The sequence below is a fragment of the Rattus norvegicus genome, chromosome X (genome assembly GCF_021556685.1).
Source record: "Rattus norvegicus strain SHRSP/BbbUtx chromosome X, alternate assembly SHRSP_T2T, whole genome shotgun sequence".
In the NCBI taxonomy this organism is placed as follows: Eukaryota; Metazoa; Chordata; class Mammalia; order Rodentia; family Muridae; genus Rattus; species Rattus norvegicus.
In genome coordinates, this window is record NC_141554.1 from 39,727,669 (window position 1) to 39,751,480 (window position 23,812).

The following is a 23,812-nucleotide window of genomic DNA, read 5'->3' on the forward strand; positions in this document are numbered from 1 at the left end:
TTAGAAAGCTAAGTAAACATGCAGCTTGTTCAGCTACCATCATGAAAGACAAAGCTGTCTGTGATAGTGATACAATGCATTGGAATTACCTGCACTGGGTGGCTGTTATGAGTGGAGTCCCAAAATAAGGAATCCAGGCAGCCTTAGTTTTCTGTTGTCTTTTCTTCCTAGTCAGAGATTGGTGGGTATGGGGGGGGGGTGACACCACCAGCAGCAATTACAAGCTTGATGACAGAGTCCAATTGTTCATCTCCACAAACAGCAAGTTGAGAGTGATATGTGGTAATGCACTTTACCTTTAAGTCTTTTGGAACATTTCCTGACAGTATGCTTATGTTTGTGGAGAGTTACTCCAGGATGGCTGTGCTATGCTCAGCAGCAGTTGCACCCACACATTCATGGGCGCTTGTCAGAAATTTCAGATGTCCTTGAATACCACCCACGGAGAGCTGCAGGCTGGCAGGCTGCAAGCAGGAAACCACCTTTGTCTTCTCAGCCTCACCACTAGCCATTTCATATTCCGCTGAAGCTGGAACAAGACAGAGAAAAGGCTAGTCAGATACACAGCAAAACACCACCGCCTACTCCTTCACTGCACCACTCTTCAAACTGACATGTTTATCAGCTTTCAAAAGTACATTCCACTGCTTAATTTTTAGTCCTCAACACATAATATGTACTAATAGCTATTTTTTATTCAACAATGCAAAGGAGGTTTTTCAAGCCTATCCCTGGGTTTTTGTTAGATGGTTTTGTGGCTTCTGAGGGGGAGCAATGTCATCCCAAGTGACATAGCTTCATCTAAACCATACACACACACACACACACACACACACACACACACACACACATGCAAACACAAACAAGCAGACATATGCTTACATATAAAATAGGTGATTTTAAATAAACATGAACTTCTATGATTCCTTAAGGCTTTAAAAAGCATCCTTAGTGTTATTTGTCCATCCTTCTCTTCTTTATGTGTAATCTTCCACCCTCCCTACCCAGTTAAGGCCCTTACCTCACCTTTTTCTCATCTCCCCCGTCTTAGTACTAGTATTCTGCTATTCCCTCCATAGATCTCCTTCTCCCCCACATCATTGTTCCTTTTTACTTTCTTTGTATCTGTAGTTACTCCGAGTTATATATTTGCATACAAAAATTTAGAATTAAGATTCACAAATAAGAGAGAATATATAGTGTTTGGCTTTCGATCTGGGTTATCTGATTAAGTACAATGTTTTATAGACTCTCAAAGCAGTATGGGCTATTGCTGTTATTCTTGCTTGCCTCCCAGAAATTGAAGCTAAAATTCTATTGCTGAAGACAGTATTTACTTTGAATATAGAACTTGGAGAAATTGAGCTGGGTCTGACCTAGAAGCCTCCTCCCTGAAGACTAGCTTCATAGTAATAGAAACTGCCAAGGAAGAAAGGAGATCAGTAGTCTTACCCATCCGTAATGCCTGGACCACAAAAAAGACAAGAACAGCAAGATGTAGTAGTGATATTATTTCCTGGGGGTAACGAACAGCCATCTAATTAGATGTAATGCCTTCTCAGTAGAAGGGAAATCATGTCTGATACTATAAACCTAGCTTACTACCAGTGCTTGATGAGGCTGTGGAATTTAGAGATCTACTATTGGTATTTCCCTAGACCAGTATAACTTTAACTACATTCTAAATACTTACCCCTTTACCCACAGATAAATATAATTTTCACCCCCTTTCAAAGAAACTACTACTACTTTCTTCCTCCTCCTTCTTCTTCTTCCTCTTCTTTTTAACAGCAGAGAGACCTACTGGTCAAATGCAGATTCTTAACTGACTGTGTGATGTTTAGTCCTAAGGGGTACATCTACAGTACAATTTCGTATAGTTAAGGCTGGGGTTCCAGTGAGGAAGGGGGAGAAGGAAGAGTGTAAGAGGACCAGGATATCTGCTGCATGGTAGTGTTTCTTTTATGTGGCAGGGAAGCTATACCCTTGAAATCTCACCAATGTGTCTGCCTAAACAATACCTAAAAAATGATAGCATGAGTAGACAGGCCGGACGGGGGGAATCTCACACTGGAGGGAGGGAGGGAGGGAGGGAGAGAGGGAGGGAGGGATGGATGTGTGTGTATGTGTGAGTGCATATGTAATAATAAGAGGCCCTGGGTTTGAAAATTAGTGGGCCTGGGAGGAGTTAGAGGGAGGAGAGGAAGAGAGAATGTTATATATGAAACTTTGAAAATTTTAAAAGAGGAATCTTTTATTTATGAAACTTAAATTATTCTGAAGCAAATTTACAAGATTTGTCACCTACGATGCCACTTTTCATTTTCTTCCCAAGTGTGACTGTTTTGTGCTGCAATGTAGGCCAGCAGTATGTTAATGAGAAGTTTGGTGATCAGGGAAAGAAGATGTAAACCAAAGATTTATCTTTATCTAGGATGATGCTGAATGAACAACTCTGTTAAATGGGCTACTATGTAACTCCGTGACCTTGGAGGAACTGTGTAAATTTTGCCCTTGGACCTATTTTTTTTTTTTGAAAACTGAGGTGATTCAATGGGTTGAGTCCTAGGGTATGGAGGCTTCTGAGTCTGTGTTGCATTAAATATGCAGCCGAAAAATCCTCAAGCACAGTGGAGGGACAGGATGGCTTAAGCAGGTTTTCCCTGCTCTTACCTGCTCTGTACCTACAGCCCTGGACATGCTGTAAGAGAAACTTATCTGTTAATGCTCTGTTAAGCATTTGGTAGTATAGCATGTAGGAATTAGTAGAAGCTTAAAGTAGCTGTTGTGGCAGGGAAAATGCAGTTTTAAGAAAATTATCTTTTGTAATCAAGGTTTGAAGAGAATGGGTGGGGGGAGCCTTCTGGCTTATCTTCTAGGTAAGATGTCTAGAATTTTAAAACGTCATTTGGTGATTAAGATCAAAAACGCTGGTGACAGCAGATGCTGGCAAGGATGTGGAGAAAGAGGAACACTCGTCCATTGTTGGTGGGATTGCAGACTGGTACAACCATTCTGATAATCACTCTGCAGGTTCCTCAGAAAATTGGACATTGCACTACCTGAGGACCCAGCTATACCTCTCTTGGGCATATACCCAAATGATGCTCCAACATATAACAAAGACACGTGCTCCACTATGTTCATAGCAGCCTTATTTATAATAGCCAGAAGCTGGAAAGAACCCAGATGCCCTTCAACAGAGGAATGGATACAGAAAATGTGGTACATCTACACAATGGAATATTATTCAGCTATCAAAAACAATGACTTTATGAAATTCATAGGCAAATGGATGGAACTGGAAAATATCATCCTGAGTGAGGTAACCCAACCACAGAAAAACACACATAGTATGCACTCATTGATAAGTGGATATTATCCCAAATGCTCGAATTACCCTAGATGCACAGAACACAAGAAACTCAAGAAGGGTGATCAAAATGCAGATGCTTCACTCCTTCCTTAAAAGGGGAACAAGAATACCCTTGGGAGGGAATAGGGAGTCAAAGTTTAGAACAGAGGCAGAAGGAACACCCATTCAGAGCCTGCCCCACATGTGGCCCATACATATACAGCCACCCAATTAGACAAGATGGATGAAGCAAAGAAGTGTAGGCCAACAGGAGCCGGATGGAGATCTCTCCTGAGAGACACAGCTAGAATACAGCAAATACATAGGTGAATGCCAGCAGCAAACCACTGAACTGAGAACGGGACCCCCATTGAAGGAATCAGAGAAAGGACTGAAAGAGCTTGAAGGGGCTTGAGATCCCATATGAACAACAATGCCAAGTAACCAGAGCTTCCAGGGACTAAGCCACTACCCAAAGACTATACATGGACTGACCCTGGGCTCCAACCTCATAGGTAGCAATGAATAGCCTAGTAAGAGCACCAATGGAAGGGGAAGCCCTTGGTCCTGCCAAGACTGAACCCCCAGTGAACGTGATTGTTGGGGGAGGGCAGAAATGGGGGGAGGATGGGGAGGGGAACAGCCATAGAGAAGGGGAGGGGAAAGGGTTAGGAGGATGTTGGCCTGGAAACTGGGAAAGGGAATAGCATTTTAAATGTAAATAAGAAATGCCCAATTTAATAGAGATGAAAAAATAAAACATCATTTGGAACTTTGCCAGAATAAAATGACTATTGGAAGCTACTTTAAGGTAGCATGCTCCCAGAAATGGAGACATTGTGTAATCACCTAGTTGCAGTAATTCTAGCTGTTGTCAGGTTCAAATAAACAGTTTTTGGAAACAGGTTACCTAGTTGTTACCCACTTCTCTAGATAGGCAAACACAGCACCCTCACTCTTAAATGCTATTTTCCCGCTATGGTCAGAACTGTAGACTGTAGGTTATTCTCCCTCATCCCTTAAAATGCATCGACTCCTTCTTATCTGCCATTTATTGGGCTACTGCTATCATTGAAGAGTCCACCACCAATCTAGTTTTGCTTCCTTTGGATTGACTTTGCCTCTTCTCCAGGGGAGCTTTTAAAACTCTAGTCTCGATGTTCTGTTTTAATGTCACTGTGATATAACTAGTCATAGATTTAAATTTATGCCAGGTGACAGTGTACATTTTCCATCTGGAAAAATCATGTGTTTAATTTTAGAACGCTCTGATCCATATCTCCATGGGTTTTGCTTTTCTGTTTATTTCTTCCCGAATGCCACTTGGCTCTATCTTTCAACACATCTATTATTTCTGGTAATGGGCTAGCTCCAGATGAAATGATCATTTTCTGACTTAATACTGCATAACTGTATATTCTAAAAATTTAAAAAGATTTATTTTATTTTTAAATAATGTGCCTGTGTACAACTTTATACAAGTAAGTTCAATAGCGTTTAGAGGCCAGATAGAGGACATCAGATCCCCAGGGACTGGAGGTATGGGAGCCTGCCAGCCACCTGATAGCAACCTGTGCTTTTGTTTTTCTTTCCCTACTTACTTCCTTTTATCTGAGAGAGTTGTAGGCCAAACTGTGCATTTTAAATTTGTTCTGCTTTAACTTTTATCATGAGTGAAATGAACTTTTGTCTCCCCTGCTTTTTATTTTCAGTTTTAAGTTTAACTTTCCTTTAATTATTTTTTACATCCTAATTGCTGTTCCCCTTCCCAGTCACTCCCTCCCACAGTCCTTCTCCCCTTTTGCCCCTCTCCTTTTCCTCTGAGAGGGTATCCCCAATACTGCTGCATTAAATCTCAGCAGGGTTAGGTGAATCCTCAGCCCCTGAGGCCAGACAAGATACCCAGTTTGGGGACAGATTCTACAGACAGGCAACAGCTCTTTAGGGACAGCCCCTGTTCCAGGTGTTGGGGGACCCACATGAAGACTGAGGTGCACATCTGCTACATATGTGCAGGGAGGCCTAGGCCCAGCCTGTGTATGCTCTTTGTTTGGTGCTTCAGACTCTGAGGGCCCCAAGGGTCCAGGTTATTGACTCTGTTGTTCTTTCTGTGGAGTTCCTATCTGCTTCAGGCCCCTCAGTTTCTCCTTCTATTCTTCCATAAGAATCCCTGACCTCTGTCCAATGTTCTTAGTTCTCTGAGCACTTTTTCTCTGGCACTTCAGGGCTATTACAAACCCATACCTGTGGCCTTCAATGTGCAGCCAGTTCTTAGACTTGAGATATAACACCTTTATCTGGTGTGGCTATCAAGAGTTCTCAAAGATGGTTCTAGATGGTGCCTTATCCCATTACTGTGCTGTGATATTATACAAATGGTCTTTCATTTATGACCAGATTATATCCACATAAACTCATTGTAAGTTGAAAATAGTACAAATTAAAACTGCATTTAATACTTCTGACTTTCGCATTATAACTTAGCCTAACCTATCTCAGAATGCCTGTGTTAGGTTACAGGGGCCCCAACAGATTTAGCACAAACATGTTATATGATAAAAGTATTGAGTATCTCATGTAATTTAGATTATTGTTCTGAAAATGAAAAGCATAATGGTTGCTGGAATGGTTTTGAACACTTAATAAACTTGACAGTTCCTAACTTAAGCCACTGTTCAGTTGGGGACTATATATTTGTTTACCGCTTGTATCCCTAAGTGCACAGCTGAGCCCTTTCTCAGACTCATCCCGGTTTTGTAGTAAAGAACCACTGTAGACTCTAGCCTCGAAAGATGAACTTGGTACCATTTCCCTGCCATACATGGACTGTTTATTATTAGTATTATTAACATTAATATTATTATTATTATTGTGTGTGTGGAGGTGCATATAAGCCATGGTCTGTGTGTCTGGGAAGGGGTTGGTTCTGCTCTTCCACCATAGGCTTCATTGAGTAAGTGAACTCAGGTCATCAGACTTGTGCAGCAAGCACTTCTACCCACTTGCTTCTACTTGCCCATTTGAGGCATTTTAATCCATGTCACTGTGTTATACACAAATGTTCAGCCAATTGCCTATCCACAGCAGAAATCTTAGTTTGGCTTAGCAAGTTGTGGCTTAGCTTATAGGAGCCTTTTGCTTGCTCTGAAGTATGTCCTACGTCTACTCAATGGGAACACCTTCATGTTCAGGCTTTTATGTGTCGTTTCATTATAATTTTATCATAAAGGAAGTCGAGGTTTAGCAATTGGAAGTGAGCTATATACAGCTTCATAGCTAGTAGGTGACAGAGACTTCTCCTGTAGACAAAGAGAGCTTGAAAAAGTTTCTGGAGAAAGTGTTAGAAATTTTATGATGAATGTTTAGATGGACAGAGAATAATTTGCTGTATGTCACCCATCAACTAGAGGTCTGTTAATCAAAGGGTGACAAGAATTTTCAGTACCTGTTGCTGTCATTTTCCAAATGTAAAGTCTTTTTTTTAAACATTCATCTAAAATACTTAATGTACCTTCCAGTGCTTATAACACCATCCTGCCCCCTCCAAAGCCTCTACTGCTGGTCTGTGGTTCATATTTATTGTAGTAAAAGGTTGGATGTAACCTTTGTTGTGTTTTCCAAAGGGAGCAAAAGATACAACTTTGGTATGATAAAGAAATGATTCTGTGCATTGTAGAATTGATTTGAGAAGTATACAAACCACAGAGAGAACATGTGAACTTCCTTAGTGCTTTATAAATGCTAACCCATTTGATCCTTCTAATGGGCGTGGCTATGGCCTCCATTGCTAGCCTCATTTTGAAGATAAGTAAACTAAGGCTCAGAAAGTTTGCAAGGTCACTCAGAGGAGGACTATCACAAAGCTGTGATTCTAACTCTGCTGCCTACCGCAAGTATCAGCTTCCATTGTAATGCTGCATTGTGTGCATTAGCTATTTTTTTTGTTGCTGTGATAAAATACACTGACTAGAAGCAACTGAGGGAAAAAGGGTTTATTTTAGCTTATGATTCCAGAGGGTTCAGGTTCATAATAGTGGGGGAAGGCATAGAGCAGATAGACATGGTGACAAAAGCAGGAAACTGTCTGATCATATTTTTGTTCATGTAGAGGAAGTGGAAAGAGATGGGGAGAGGGAGGGAGAGAAAAAGAGACCAGGAACGGGGACAGGGCTGTAAACCCCCAAAGCCCACTCCCATGACATTCTTCTTCCAGCAAGGCTCAACCTTCCCAAATAGCTTCCAAGTGGAACTAAGTGTTCAAATACATGAGCCCATGTCAGGTATTTCTCATTCAAACCACCATGTGTGAATCCATGTCTCAGAGTGTTTTTTTTTTATTTTTTAACAACCAACTGGACACATCAGGAATATACTTTTTAAAAAAAAACACTTTTAATTGAACAACCTCTACCCCACTACTAGTGACTTTTTTATTACCCCCCATTATGCTTCTGATATTGTCGTGTTGCATAATGCTTACTTTTCTGCCATGTTTTTCCTCTTGTCACTCCATCTGTTTGTGTAGTAACTTCATCAGGTTTTAATGGAATGGACATTTTTTATGGGAGCATGAAGCTACATGTACTAGCCCTATCTGTGCCTTCACAGTTCATTGTTCTCAGAAGGCAGCCAGGTCCAAACCATCTATTGTGTAGTTTCTCATGGTACCTTTATTCTATGTGTCTGTTCTATTCTATGTGTCTCATTTAAACCCATCTCCTCATGCTTCACTGAGAAGGACTATAGGCAGTAGGTAGCCACTATTTTCTTTTTGAGTAACAAGATAGCTCACCTTTTCCTATGGGGGATAAGTTACAGTTGATATCTAGGTTTCTGAAGTCCTTGTTTCTCTTCTCTTCATTCTCTTTCTTCATCACCAGATAGTGACAGAAAACAGGAAGCAGTCCCAGATGTACTCTGGCTTTAATGGGTAATGACAGTAGAAGACAATAGGGATTGAGCTCAGGGATACAGGCAGAGAAAGGAACTAAGAACATGGGCTTGGGCTTTGAATCTGTGTCTCACTGGCTTTGAGACTTTGGCTAAGGTACTTAGTGTCTTCCTGCCTCAATTTCATCATCTTAAAAATGGACATAATAGAAGTATCTATTTTTATAGCTGAAAGTCAAAATCTTTGGGTACTTCGTGTCTGACATATGACCAGCCATACACAGTCAATAAGAGCTGTTCCAATTATCACTCTATGCCAATGAAACAAAAGGGATGAGATTTTAGTAGGAAAATGCAGGAAACTCAGGGTAACCAGAGTGGTTACAAGCCCAGAGTGAGTGCTGGTGTAGAGCATGTGGCCACTTAGAATTTGTTTCCTTCTTTTCTTTTTGGTGGTAATTGGGAGGGTCAAACCCAGGGCTTCACACATGCTAGAGCAGGATTTACCCCTGAGCTCCCTTACCAGCTCTTTGTTTTTGTTTTGTTTCTGCTTTTTTTGAGGCGGAGTCTTATTATGTAGTCAAAGCAGACCTTCCTTGTGGTCCTCCGGTCTCAGCCTCCCTGGTGCTGGGATTATAGGTGCTGGCAGCGCAGCATCTACATTCAAATCACTTTCTTCTTCATGTCTGCGGCCTTCTCTGAGCTTCTCTTTTGCCGGTATTATTCTCAGGTCCAGATCGCGGCCAATCACCAGTTTCTACTCGTAATAGAGATGAGAAGAAGGAGAATCTGTTGGCAAAGAGCATATATAGGCCATCTTTCTCCAAGCTTCCTTCATGGAGAACACAAGTCAATGAGAATTCTAACCTAAGTGAAGCCAAGGCAAATGAGCTGAATGAGTGCATAGTAGGGGCTGTCAACCCTTTCAGTCCTTGACCCTACAGTCTCCCAATGCAGTGATCATCATCTCTGTGTGTATGATTTGTAGATTTCTTTTATTTCTTGAAGATTTTTGTCTGACCAAGATGTACCATCTTTCAGACTTTATTAGAAAACTATTGATAAATCTCTTTTATTCAACTGGCAGCTTCAAAGGTTTGCTGTCCTGAAAAAGAGGTAAACCAGAGAACGCAGGATAAAATAGGTGTCTTCTCAACTCTTTCCAAAGTGCCTCGCTCTGCTAACAAACTAGTGACATGTGGCTACCCCCTGTTTCTGGAGGATTCTGGGGAAGCCTCAGTTGTTGGCCCTCAGTGCTCTTAGCCTTGGTAATATTCTAGTGTTCCTACCACGCTGATCAGTAGCAGAGTGAGGACGAAGTGTCCGTTATCAGCTTACTGGTACCAACTGCCGTGTGCTGGAGCTTCGCTTGCCTCGTACTCCTTCCTGGGTGTTCTGTACAGCAGGCAACACGAACACCCACCCCCTTGGGATCACATTATCCATTTCAGTTTAGGGCACTGGTTTTAACCCAATCCCTTTACAGCTGCTAAAATGGAGCCTTTGCTTGCTGTGAAACGTCTCTCTTGTGTACATTTAGCTTGTGCCACTAGGTGGCACTTTAGGGACATTGCAGAAAATTGGCTCTACTGGATTTATGTTTTAAAGTTTTTATTGACATATAATATAGAAATACTGAAAGATCTACATTGAGTGTACAACTCAATAAATTTTGAAAAGATGAATACACACATGTAATATACACACAAAACAAGAAGTGGAATATAATCAACACTTCAGTAGTATCCTCCGCCCATGCTGTTTTGCAATACTTATCTCCTGTTCTTAGGATTGGCGTTGCTGTGACTTCTAACAGCATAGATTACCTCTATGTTTTCTACTGTATAAGTTGAGTTGTGTACTATGTAGTTTTGTCTGACTGCTATTGCTTAAGTGATGTTTGAAATACTATATGTGATCATTGCTGTATAGCATTCGAATATATATGCAAATATTTTAGCTTGCTCTTGTTGATGGATATTGGGTAGTTTTCAGATTTTGGCAATGAAGAGTAAGCTACTCTGTACCATCATGTCTAAGTTGTTAGGTGGATGCATTTTGTTTCTTTGGGGTATAAAGCATAGAATGTTCTGGATCACAAGTTAGGCATATCTTCAGCTTTCATAGATACTATAAACAAGTTTACAAGGTATTAGTACAGGCATACTTTATAAGTGGCCTTCCATTTCCACTTGCTCATTCTCTTTCTTCGAGATTTATTTATTTTTGACTTTTTGAGACGGGGTCTCAGTATGTAGCTCTGGCTGGCCAGGAACTCGATATGTGGATCAGGCTGGCTTTGAACTCACAAAGATCCACCAGCATCTGTTTCCCGAGTGCTTGGATTAAAGGCATGCTTCACCATGCCCAGCCACATTTAATTATTGTATTTTATGTATATTGATGTTTCTTGCATGTATGTCTGAGTACCACATGCATGTCTGGTGCCTGCAGAGGTCAGAAGAAGATACTGAGTCCCCTGGAACTAGAGTTATAGATGGTTGTGATGTGTTTTATTTTACCCCTCAAGAGCTGCTCATGTAGGTGCTAGGAATCTAACTCAGGTCTTCTGCAAGAGCAACAAGTATTCCTAACCGCTGAGCTGTCTCTCCAGCCCCCTCGCTTGCACAGTCTCATAGGGACGAACTTATTTTATGGTTGCATCCCAATTTTTAGTTTTTCTTTCTCTTCTTTTTCTTTCTTTCTTTTTTTGTAGTTCCTTGTTGGCAAGCTATTTTTAACTGATTTAAAATATCATATTTAAAATAAATTTAAAATATAAATAAAATTTAAAATAGCCACATTTCTCTCATAGATGAAGTTCATCCAGAAAGGGCTTAGTCAACCCAAATTTGGACATTTGTAATAGCTTGACTGTGAACTAAAAGTAGATAGAGAAGATACTATTCTACCACTCCATCACTCAGAGACAGAAATGGGGAGAAGCAAAAAGGTTTTCTCAAGGCCTCATCATGAGATGCCTTTGAATTGAGGACCTGTTTGGGTAGGCAAGAGGATTGCATAAGGCATCTTTATTCACCTTACTCACGGGGAAGTCAACTCTCAGAAGAAGCCTGCCATAGACAACAGTGTCTCTAGGGAACACGCTGTGGATTCTACCGTAGGTGTGTGATAGAGTGAATGGTGTGAAGATTCAGCTTAGACCTCAGCCCTGTGAATAGAAATTGTAAACAGAAGAAATCAAACCTCAGCAATGGTTTAAAAAATTGATTTTAATTTACCCCCAAGTAAAACACCTTCCTTAGTTATATGAACAAGTGTGTTTCATGGTTATTGTCCATAACTCAGTGGGTTTGCATAATCCCCATGAGGTTTGACTATGTGACTCCTGAAGCCAGGGTTTAGTTTATAGATGTTGATTTCTATCACTGAACTGTGTCTGGGAACCTTGGCAGTGTTTTCCCTGCTATCTCCCATGTTGGGTTGATATGCTGTGAGGAAGGGGTTCTTCAGAGGTGCTCAGTACAAACTGTCGGAGTTTAAAACAGTTGTTATTTGTGTAACTTCTCCCATCCTGTATTGACAGGAATAGTATCCAGTGGCACAGATATAGGTTGCAAATAGTTGGTCACTTTTGCTCTAAAGTGGAGCCGGCATGTTCTCATTGTTGGTTTCCACCTATTCCACAAAGGAGAAAATGTTCCTTGCATTGAATTGGCTGTGTTTATAATGACAGAAACTATGCCTAAGAAATCAATTGTACCTTTAGTCCTAATTATAGCAGTTTCTGCTGTTATTGAGCAGTCATTATGTAATTGTGCTTAGCATTCTGGACAGATAGTCTCTTTAATCCTCACACTGCTGTGAATTAGATAGATTATCCTCATTTTGCCGATGAAAAGAATTATAGCTTAGAGAAGTCAAGTATACACCTAGTAAGGCCACAGACTGGGTTGACAGCATAGTGTGGACCAAGTACCTGCTGCAGTCCCAGTTGCCTTTTGATGGGTATTGAGTTTGATGCTGTCTCATTTGTTGATGATAAACACCCCTTCTTCGATGGCACATATGTTATGCACTGAGTAAATGATAACAAAACACAGCACATATTGTGCTCTCAAGGGGCTTACAGTTCACTTCTCCTTCTCTATTTTGCATGTGATCAGGCTGTGGATTGTACTAATCAGTCTTGCAGAGAAGAGAATTAATTCTTAGGAAGCTCTGGACACTGGTTGTAGAACATCAGGATTTGCTGTAGCTACAGTACCACTGGCTGTTGATTCTGCATCTTCTATGGTTCATCACCTGGCTTTCTGGTGGAACCTTGTTGAGCCCAGATGTGGCCTGGTGAAAACCAGGCCTTCACTGACATTTAGGATGCCGAGATGATGAAATCCCCAGAAGACTGCAGCGGGTTTGTCCATGTATCTCTCTAGAATTTAGCTGTTACATCTGGGATCTTCAGGAAAACTTGACTTTCTTTTTCTTTTTTTAAAAAAATAACTTATTTTTATTTTATGTGCATTGGTATTTTGCCTGCATATATGTCTGTGTAAGGGTGCAGGTGTTGGAGCTACAGACAGGAGTTGCCATGTGGGTACTGGGAATTGAACGTGGGTGGTCTTCTGGAAGAGCATTTGGTGCTCTTAACCACTGAGCCATTTCTCCAGTCCTGAATTTCTTTTTCTAACCCGTGGATATGGGTATTGCAACAATTTGAAAGTCACCACTTATTCAAACCTTGGCAAAGTTCTGTAGTTGAACTTAAAAAAAATGGATGCTTTTGTTTCGAAATCAAATTTTAAACTAAATATTGCTAATATGCATTCATAGTTTTTCTTTTTTTCTTTTTTCTTTTTCTCCCCCCCCCCATATTTATTAAGTTGGGTATTTCTTATTTACCCAATGGGAGGGACACAAAAGGAAGGAAATGAAGCCAATGAATCTAGGAAGTGCTGTGGTCAATCAAAGGCAAGTGGTCTCCTTTCCCTTGCAGCATGTTAGAGCACAGGATGTATACTATGTTCCCTGAGGCTTCAAGGAAGGGATGGGTGAGGTGGTGCTTTCCAAGCTGATCTTTATATATTTTCCTTTTATATCTAGGGCTGGTAACTACGGTTTACAGCCAAGTTTATCCTTCATCATGTTTTGTAATAAGATTTCTCAGAACACAACTATGCCCATCCATTGCATTGTCTGTGGCAAATAGAGGTTGCTTATCTCCCAAACCTAAATTATTTACTATATGTCCCTTTATGAAGAAAGCTTGCATGTCTCTGCTCTAGACAGTTCATGGACTAATCTTCTTTGCATAGCTGCAGTAGAGAGCTACTGCCACAGGGAGTTATGTGGCGATTTCTAGTACTGTGCCATGATTCACCTGCTTAATTATATTCAGTTTCTGTCTGCCCATAAACTTTTCCCTCTTGCTTGGAGCTATTTTATCTTACAGCTATTTACCCATCATCCCAGGGCAAAGCTAGAGATCCTTATCTTTGTTTTTGTTTCACCTAAGTATATTTCATCACTTACTGAACATGTGTTCAGTTTCTAGACTAAATAACTCTCATGACTGCCTGTTCCCATTCTTGTCCACAGGGATTATTTTATTGTTCATCTTGATAGGTAGATAGCCCAGTCTTTGACCTTGCAGTTCCCCTAAGTCAGGTATGTACTACCATGCCTGGCTGTAGATGGTTTACACAACAATCGCCTCTTGTCTTGTTTTCTTCTTCAGCATTATAATGGAATTCCCTTTACTCAGTGTGGGTTGCATCTAGTCCTTTCTACTCACCAGATCCAGAAGAATCTTTTGAAAGTGCATAGCAAGTCAGGTCACTCTCTACATAAAGTCTGTTAGTAGATCTGATGCCCTCAGGCTAAACTTCACATCCTTAACATTGGCATATATGGGGTGAAAGTCTGGTCAGGAAAACAGAAAGACAGTGCTATTTCTTAATGGAAGAGATGTAATATAAGGAATTAGGAATGTACCAAAAGGATTAGCTATTCCCATACTTTTACCTGCTGCAAGGTGTGGAAAAGCATAAAAGTAGAAAATAGTATTAAATATCCTTTAGGTAGTGCAAGGTCTGTTCCAGCCCTACCAGCATTCTTCTCCCCATATTGTCCCCTTACTCTACTCAAGCCAGATCTCAAATTCTGGGACATTAGAGAACCTTCAAAAAGGAAAACAGAACCAACTAACATAATGTAATTGTTTCTGGTTGAGGAATTTGGGAGTGAATTGGTTGATGCTTCTGACTCACATTCTGTCATGAAGCTATTGTTGAGAAATCAAGGAAGGAAAGTCAATTGGGGCCAAAGGATCCACTTATAAGATGGCTACTGACTGGAAACCTCACTTCCTTGCTTAGATCCCATGTTAGAACTGCTGGAGTATCCTTTATAACATGGCTATGAGTCTTCCTGCAGGACAAGTGATACAAGAGACAGAAAGATACACAGAAAGGCAAAAACAAACACTGGGGGAAAATGTTTAAGAACACTTAAGTCTCCTCTTCTGGGAGCATGCTGGGTAGTACCATGTCAGTTTCCCTGCAAGAAGAGCCTGAGGTGAAGACTCTTTTTTTTTTTTCCGGAGCTGGGGACCGAACCCAGGGCCTTCCGCTTGCTAGGCAAGCGCTCTACCACTGAGCTAAATCCCCAACCCAACGAGGTGAAGACTCTTATAAAACGATTTATTAAGGGAGTGTTCTTCAGGAAACAAGCAAACAAAAAGAGGAGATAGAAGTGTGATGAAGGGAAAAGAGCGGAGCCTAATCTACACAGAGGGATTTTAGTACATAAGTTAAATTCATTTATCCCCTTTGAGGCAAGAAATGTGCCTTTATATCTATCTACAAGTGAGTCTTTTATTATCTGGACTGCTGAGGGTGAGCTTGGGAGGCAGGCTCTGTCCATTGAGTAGAGCAGCTATAAGACCTCAGGTAGCCAGCACTCAGAGCAGATAGTTGGATGGGCATGGACCATCTATATAAAGGTGATCCAAGCACGACACCATGGAACCTACACAGATATTTGCCTCCTTCCTATATCTCATACTTTTACCATTGCTCCTGTCATACCAAAGGCAATACAATCTTTATAGCTGGATGCACAGAAGCCTCTCTCTGGATGTTCTAGTAATCCACCTGAGCAAAGGCCTTATCTCATCAGCCATGGGAATACAAAGCAGGTTAAATTTTCACATCCAGAACAGTATCATCTTGTTATCTAATGAGGCTATTTAATTGCAAGTGAAAATATTTTCATTTATATTAGAGGAAGATGAATACTAATATTAAAACATTGTATATATGTGATCAAAACAATTGGTTGGGAAGGTGGTGAGTCCCATTAGGAAAACTACTGCTGTCTTGGTGGGTTTTTTTTTTTTTTTGGATACATTTTTGTTTTAAGATTTATTTATTTTTATTTTATGTGTACTAGTGAGCACAATGCTGGCATGCTTGTTGCCTTTGGAGGTCAGAAGAGATAATCAAATCCCCTATAACTAGAGTCATGGATGGTTATGAGCCACCATGTGGGTACTGGGACTTGAGCCTGGGTCCTCTACAGGAATAGCAAGTGTTCTTTCTTGGCCACCGAGCCATCTCACCAAGTTCGTTGTAGTCGTTTTGTTAAATGAACATGATGTGTCTGTCACATATCCTAATAAGACACTACACTTATGGACATAGATTAGTGCTGCTGTTGGCGTTGGTCAATGAAGCTATATTTTGCATGGAGGGATGGTTAATACAGAGACATATAACTGTTCAAAGTGTTGAAATTAGGTGACTGTTGAATGTATAGCCCTAAATGGGACACTTTTATCACCCCCTGCAAGGCCTGTGAAAGATCACAGAAGAAAGGGTGCAAAGACTGTAAGAGCTGGAGGAAGTGGAGGACTGGTATGAGATACGGACTTCCAGACATGGCCTGTTCATTGCCCTTCCGAACTCACAGAATCTGAATTTGTAATTACCTGCACCACATCAGTACACAATCTGTCCCAACAAAATCTGTCATGGAAGGGAGACGAGCTCATGAAGCTCCACTCTTCCTTTAGCGTCTATTGGCACTAATGGTAGCTAAAGGAAGAAGAGATTTTCTTCAGTGTTGTAGCCACAAATAAGGTGCTCACATTCCTGTAAACAACTCTCTCACCTGTGCATTTGCAAGCAACCCTAAAGAAACTCATTGGCTCACCAAAAAGTCAAAAACAAAACCAACGAAAGATATAAGTAAGGGAGAAATCATAAGGGAGAGGAAAGGATCAGTGGGAATGCGAGGGAGACAAGAGAGTGTGACAGGGTAAATATGATCAAACTTATATTCCATAATGAAACCCATATGTATAATTAATATAAACTAAAAGGGGATGAAATAAACATGTTATATACATGTATTACCTATAAATGCATATAAATACATATTTCAAGCTTCAGTGACCTGGGTCTCTGCATCGTGACTGAGTATACATTGTTTCACATGGAGCCATGAATGCAAGACTTCGTCTGTAATATCAGTTATAAGCCAAATATGTGCTTCTTTCATTGGAGTTAAAAGTTGGACTTGAGTTTATACAACCAAGGCCATACTGTTGATATAGTAGAGTTTTTCCCACCTCCACTTTCTTAAATCCACAGAGGAAGAAGCCAGCTACTGAGGCCCTCCTGCCTTTATAGATTATCATTCTTCTAAAACTGATGATTTACAGATGTGTAAAGAAATAGCAAGGAACCTCCCCAGTTTATGCTGCCACCCAGCTGCTTAGCCTGATGTGAAATGTGAAGCTTATGCTTTTTTCATGAAGGGAAGCTGAATAGCTTATTGTGAGGAGGCAGTTTTGCATGTCTAAATCTCATCTTCAATTTCTCTTACCATAGAGCTAGTTTCCTCTCCCTGTGCCACCTTCTGACACCCCCTCTCCAGTTTCTATGTCCGTCCTTTGTGAGATTCATTCCTTTGAATACTCAGTAGATGAACTCATTTCAAATCAGTCCAGGGTAACGAAAGGTGGTAGGGAGGTCCTGAGGCGCTTCTGAAGGACACTGATGGCAAGATTCTCTCTGAGCTAACAGTTGTCTGTCTTCAGTCATCCAATTTCAGGAAGGTACATTTGTAAATGGAAAAGTAACACCTCAGACAAGCCTTACCATTGCCGCCTCAGCTTTCCACCAGAATGCTGATTATTTGTAGGTGGCAATAACAAGGACAGTCTAGTGGTTTTGCTGGGCTCCTAATCCTCATTTATGTGGAAAAGGTCAGTTTGCCTTCTCCTTCAGTATTTCCATGAGGAGACTTCACTCATGTCCACAGGGAACCAGTGGAAAATACAACCTCTGCCTGCTTTGTAATGGGAAAGAACTGGCAAATCAAAAGGCAGTGTTCCTGGACCAGTCACTCCTCCTTTGCTGCCTGCCTGCTGTGATTTGTCCCTGCCTACCTGTGGTCCCTGCAGGGGCCTGCATGCATAGACGTGGGCCCAGAGAATACACCTTTCAAGTAATATATTGCAAATGGCAGGCAGGAAGGGACCTCAGATTCAAGATGGATTCTTCACCAGAAGCCCTGTATTTGAGTGGACAGTTAACTCTTAGCTGCTAGAAAATGACATTTGACTCATGGATCTTGGAGAGTGACTCAGAACTCCCAGGGACAAGAGGGGGAATGCTATACTCTCCAGACTGTTGACAATGTATGCCCTAGAGAGTTTCACTAGTACTTGACATGCCCCCAATCAAGCTCTCCTTCTTCCTTCTTGTGGTTTGAATAGAGTGGCCCCCATAGACTCATATATTGACTGCTTGCGGGCGTGACATTAGGAGGAGTGGCCTTGTTAGAGGAAGTATGTTACCTGGAGTGCACTTTGGGGTTTCAAATACCCAAGCCAGACTCTCTCTCTTCCAGTTGCTTCTGATCCAGAGGTAGAACCCTCAGCTCCTTCTCTAGCACCATGTCTGCCTGCACACTGCCATGCTTCCTGCCATGGTAATAACAGATTGAACTCTGAAACTGTAAACCAGACCTAATTAAATGCTTTTCTTTTATAAGAGTTGTCATGGTCACAGAGTCTCTTCAGAGCAATAAAACCCTAAGACACTGCTCTTTCTACACTTCGTGTCTGAGAGACTGGCCTCAATCTTCTGATATTCCAGGCTAAAATTCAGGTTGTCTGAGTATAGATAGCTGTCTTAGCTAGGGGTTCTATTGCTGCAACAAAACATCATGACCAAAGAGCAAGTTGGGGAGGAAAGGGCTTATTTAGTATGTCACTGAAGGAAGCCAGGACAGAAACTAAAACAGGGCAGGAACCTGGAGGCAGATGCTGTTGCAGAGGCCATGGATAGATACTAGTTACTGACTTGTTTATCCTGGCTTGCTCAGCCTGCTTTCTGATAGAACCCAGGACCACCAGCTCGGGGATAGGTCTACCCACAATGGGCTGGGCCCTGCCCTCTTACTCACTAATTAAAAAATTGTCTTACATCTGGATCTTACGGAGACATCTTCTCCATTGAATTTCCTTCCTTTTAGATAACTCTAGTTCGTGTGTTTTGAAATAAGAACAGGCCAGTACAATAGACCTTTGTGAGTTTACTTTGGACCTACCTCTCTCCTCATCCGCTTATATATCTCTTTTAGCTGACCGTATACTACGTCTCACTCAGACCTCAGCTGCAATGTCACCTAAGACTTAACTGTCCTATAAGAATGAGTGCTCCTATAATCCCAGTCTTCTGTACCATACTATGCTGAAGCATGCATTTCTGATAATTTATCTAGCTCTTCCACTGGACTGCCAGATGGTTGTAAGTAGAGCTGATCCTTGTTTATCTTTGAATGCCAGCATAGCCAGCCAGCATAGCCAGCCAGCAGTAGCTGTTTGATAAGTCATGCCTTGCAGGAATAATATTGAGGCCTTTGAGTGCCTGAGGATGTATTGCACCATGGTAACAAGCCTAGCTTTAGAATTTGAGACCATGGTAACAAGCTAGTTTTGGAACTCGAAACCTGGCCTCAGACCCTGCTATTTGTATGATCTTGGGGTGAGTTTCTTGACTTCTTTAAGTTTGTCATCAGCAGGCTGGGGATAATCACTACTTCTTAAGGCTATGATGATGTGATATAATAATTTATGAAAGGTCTGTATGACACATCCATAGAATTCAGTTTGTCCTAGAGTCTAATCATAGCAACAGCAGCAGCATGAGTAACACAGCCATCTCTAATGGAAGGATAAGCTGGGAGAAATAATATGGAGCTTGACACCAGGCTTGTCCAACGTTTGTATATAGAGTTAAACGAGGAAGGGAGTTGTTCAGGATAAAATGGAGTAACAACGACTAGATATATTGTGTAAGAGTGCTTGCCTCACACATATGAAACTTTGGTTCAATCTCCAGCACTGCAAAATGAGTAAATAAATCATTTGGCAGTGAGGTTGCTCAGTAGGTAAAGGTGGTTGCTGACAACCTGAGCAGGAATCCTGCAACCCAGATGGTGAAAAAGGAGAAGTGACTCCCACAAAAGGTCTTCTTTGACCTCCATAATGTACCATGGCACACACATGCATGCACATACATGCATGCACACACAATAAATATATTAATGAAAAATAAGTAAGACTCAGGAACAGATGGTATTCTACCTTGGGAAAGAATGAACAGGGGAAAAATTGGGGCAGGAGAACTGAAGGCAGAGAACCCCAAAAAAGTCTAGATTTCAAGAATAGGAACAGTCAAAGCAGAGAAGGGAGAGAGAGGGGAATTACAATTTGGAGAGTGTCACTTCTCCACCACCTGAGATCACCAGGGATACCATTTTGGAAGGGAGGTGAATGAGGAGAGTATAAGAGGCAACCAGGCTCTGCTAACCTTAGCTCCCTGGGAGCCAGTCTGTTCAGTAGTAGCACTATGGGAAAGAAGGCACACTGTAGGAGGCTAGAGATGGCCATGCAAGGGGCAGTGTGGCAGTTGTTTGCGCTACAATCTGAGTGTTTTGTGCTGTGAAGTTTCAGGCAAATGAAGGCCTGATACAGTGAAATGTAGAAGTCACTTTGCTCATAAGCAGCTGGTTTATTCATCCTGTCAGTATTTTGCATCATTGGCTGATAGCAGCAGAAAGCAAAGGGCTCTCCCACAGCTGAAGGTACACAGCCTTAGGGACACAGGGAGTCTTATGTAAGTCCCGTTACCCTGTGTTCCACTTGGCTGTGTTCTATGTCGTGAAGTGCTTGGGGGTATCCCTCATCAGTCTTTGAGACTTAATAGTCAGCCTTTCTGATCACTACAGCCATTACATACCTCCTTTCCTTTTAAAGGTAAATGGCTATGTTTATTAGAGTACTTCATTTTTAAAAGATTTAAAAGATTTGTGTGTGTATTTCTGTGTGTGTGTGTGTGTCTGTCTGTCTGTCTGTCTGTCTGTCTGTCTGTCTGTCTGTCTGTCTATCTGTCGAAGCCAGAAGAGGACATCTAAACTCTAGGAGCTGGGTTGTGAACTGTCTGGTGTGGGTGTTGAGAATTGAACTTCAGTTCTCTGGAAATGCAATTCTTAACTGCTGAGCCATCTCTCCAGCCCATACAGTATTTCTTTACTAGGATTTTAATATTAAAATTATGGGTCTTTTATGGTACTGATTGTTTTCCTCGGTACTCTTTAAGTCATTTTCCTAACCCTTTCTCATCTAGTATTTTTTTTTTTGATAATTTTTGTAAAGTGTCAGTTTTTAAGAAATCTGTATGTGAGATACTCATGGCTCCTTTTCTTTAGACTGGAAGGAGACGTGGAAGGGAATAGCGAGGTCTGTGGTGGAAGATCTTCCCCAAGGATAACTGCATGTCTGCAGCTTGGTCTAGACCAGTGTGACTTGTTCTCCCTGAGTGACTCTTTTCCGAAATGTTCTTGGTCATATGTTTACACAGTTGGGGTTTGCATATATACCTTCTCTTTGACCTTGTTACAGGCTGAACCGGCATCTGAAGCTGACTTATATCCTCAGATGAACAGAGCTCCTTCCCAAGCTGCAGAAAGCAGTCCAACAAAGAAGGTAAGAGCAGCAGAAAGATGGCTGCGGTGCTAGCTTAAAGACCCCTGGGCTTCTTACAGAAACTTGAAATTTTCCACCAAGATGAATGTGACCGATCTACAATTCTGAACTGTAAATTCTTTCTGAAGATTAGAATCCTGAAGGTTTGGGGCTGGACCATGGATATCCCTGGTAGTTTGTAGTCTCTCCAACCTTAAAACTAAACATGGGTGCCTTGTGTTTGGCAAGGTGAAAAAAATGTTTTCGAGGAGCAGGAGAGATGACTTAGCATTTTATGCTCTTGCATAGCTAGGGCCTGGATTCAGATCCCAGCACCCATATGGTGGCACTCTACTTTCTGACCTCTATGCTCATTGTACACACATGGTGCACATACACACAACATATAAAATTAAATATAAAATGTGGGGAGAGCTGGGTGACTTTGGTAAGCCTCCATACATTTGTTAATGAAGCAGATGAGTGTAGCTGGTATAGCTTTGCTACTTTGGTCTCCACTTGATTTCAGATATGCACACACTGCTCTCCTAAAGTGCAGCCAGCAACCTAGGACCCTTACTTGTATCATGTTTCATGCATACCCTACTTAACAATGGCACAAATTACTCCTGCCTTTTAGTAGTTACACATTTGTGGTCAATTTCCTTTGAAAATGCCCCAGAACATATCAGGGATGAGACACAGAGCCCTTCTGGCCTGAATTAGTTTTGGATGCGTGTGTGTTAAGGCAAACTATATCTTCTGCAAGAAGTTTTAAGGAAAACCTCCTATTTACCATCTTATGTCTATAAATGGTTGGGTGTGCATATGACTAAAATGAGATATGTCACAGGAAAGGACATGCTTAGTGAGGAAAAGGCTTATATAATTCCAATAGCCCACTGAGTTCTGCAGTGTATCCAATACTATCCACCAATGGGGCAGATTGTATGGTCTGTTCCAGTCGAGCTTCTTGCTGCTTTACCATTCATGTGCTCATTTGGAAATTCAGCAAGAATCTAGAAACCATCTAGTTTCAGACAATGCCCCCAGGTAACAGTAAGACCCCATTAGTACCCTTTGTGGGTAGGACCGCCTCCCCTTCTTGGTACCATGATTTCTTTCTTTTCTGTTTTGTTGTTGCTGTTTTCTTGTTTTTAAAGTTACCATGCAGAGCAGTTTACTTCACTATCTCATTTCCATAAGTATTAGTCTGTGTTGGTTCTCCCCTTCTTTATCCCCACCTGTGCCAGGATCTTTTCTCAAATCTTGACACCTTGCCTTAGTCTGACCATGTCATTTGGCCCCTGCCCTTCACAGTCAGTACTACTCACTATTGTGCTCCTCGTTTACTTTCTCACCCTCTTTTTGTTCTTTGGTATTATCCCTTAGGCCATTCTCTTAGCAAAGAAAGTGAACCTTGGGTTTGAAAGGTAACATGGGGTCCCCTAAGGAAGCAGGTCAACTGTTTCCTTGAACACACTGTCTTTTTGTTTGACTTCATGTAGGGATCAGGAGTAAGAGAATGATGAGCATATGGTTAGGACCATTACAGATTTAAAATATATTCTTCAAAGAGGCCCAGAGTGAGGCAAGAGTCAGTTTTGTCTTCAATTAGAATAGACCTTGTGGTTATAAAAGAGGAGTTCTCAATCATCCTAATGCTGCGACCCTTTAATACAGTTCCTTGTGTTGCGGTGACCCGCAACCATAAAATTATTCCATTGCTACTTCATAACTGTAATTTTGCTACTGTTACGAATTGTAATATAAATATCTGAGGTGTTGAATATCTGATATGTGACCTCCAAAGGGCTCACAACCCAAAGGCTAAGAACTGCTATTATATAAAGACTATGTGACAAGTTTAAATGACAAGAAAATATAGATTGTTTACAACATTAAAAAAGGACAAGGGTTATGTCACTAGAATCTTATTTTGGTGTCCTTCTTTGTTAACAACAAGAGTGGTAGATTCCCAGTGTATTTTAAAAAGACAGACAGTAGGCTGTTTGCTGGGACTCACTGCCAGCAGCCTCCAGCACTAGTCAAGTATTACCTACATGTCTGTGATGTGCAGTTTGAATAGAGGTCTTTTTGATCTTGGTCACAGAACTGTGAATAGTGGCATGATAGGCGGAGGGATCATTTAAAAAAAGTTTTTGAATGTTTTGGGTTGATTTTTTTTAATCCACAGGATGTACCACATGCTCAGCCTCCATCAAAGCCCATTCGTAGGAAATTCAGACCTGAAAATCAAACTACAGAAGGCCAAGAGTCTGCTGCTGTAGTTGGAGGGGCAGCTCCTGCAGCGATGGTGAAACCCCATCCAACAGTACAGAAGTAAGTGGCAAAAAGATGAGTGAAGAATGTGGGGAACTTCCTCTTACATATGCATGCATATGTGCTTGTTAATTTGTTTCCCTTTCCTAGCCACAGGGTTTAATGGTTGTCATAGTCATCTCTGTCATGATGATGACGACGGTGACAGCATTAAAGGCTCCCAATCTGATAGTAGACTTTATATTCCTGTTAGCCTGACACAAAGGAGCAGGCAAGTCCTAGGC

General features: G+C 41.3%; 1 protein-coding gene across 16 annotated transcripts in view; it reads left to right on the forward strand.

Annotated features, from left to right (window-relative positions):
* Reps2 (RALBP1 associated Eps domain containing 2) overlaps positions 1–23,812 on the forward strand; it is a 272,827-nt gene that overhangs the window by 222,999 nt on the left and 26,016 nt on the right. For all 16 annotated transcript variants that reach the window (NM_001427498.1, XM_087600303.1, XM_087600310.1 and 13 more), the window contains 2 exons: positions 21,183–21,266; positions 23,443–23,588. In NM_001427498.1, coding sequence (NP_001414427.1) covers positions 21,183–21,266; positions 23,443–23,588 — 230 coding nt within the window. The remainder of the gene's footprint in view (positions 1–21,182; positions 21,267–23,442; positions 23,589–23,812) is intronic.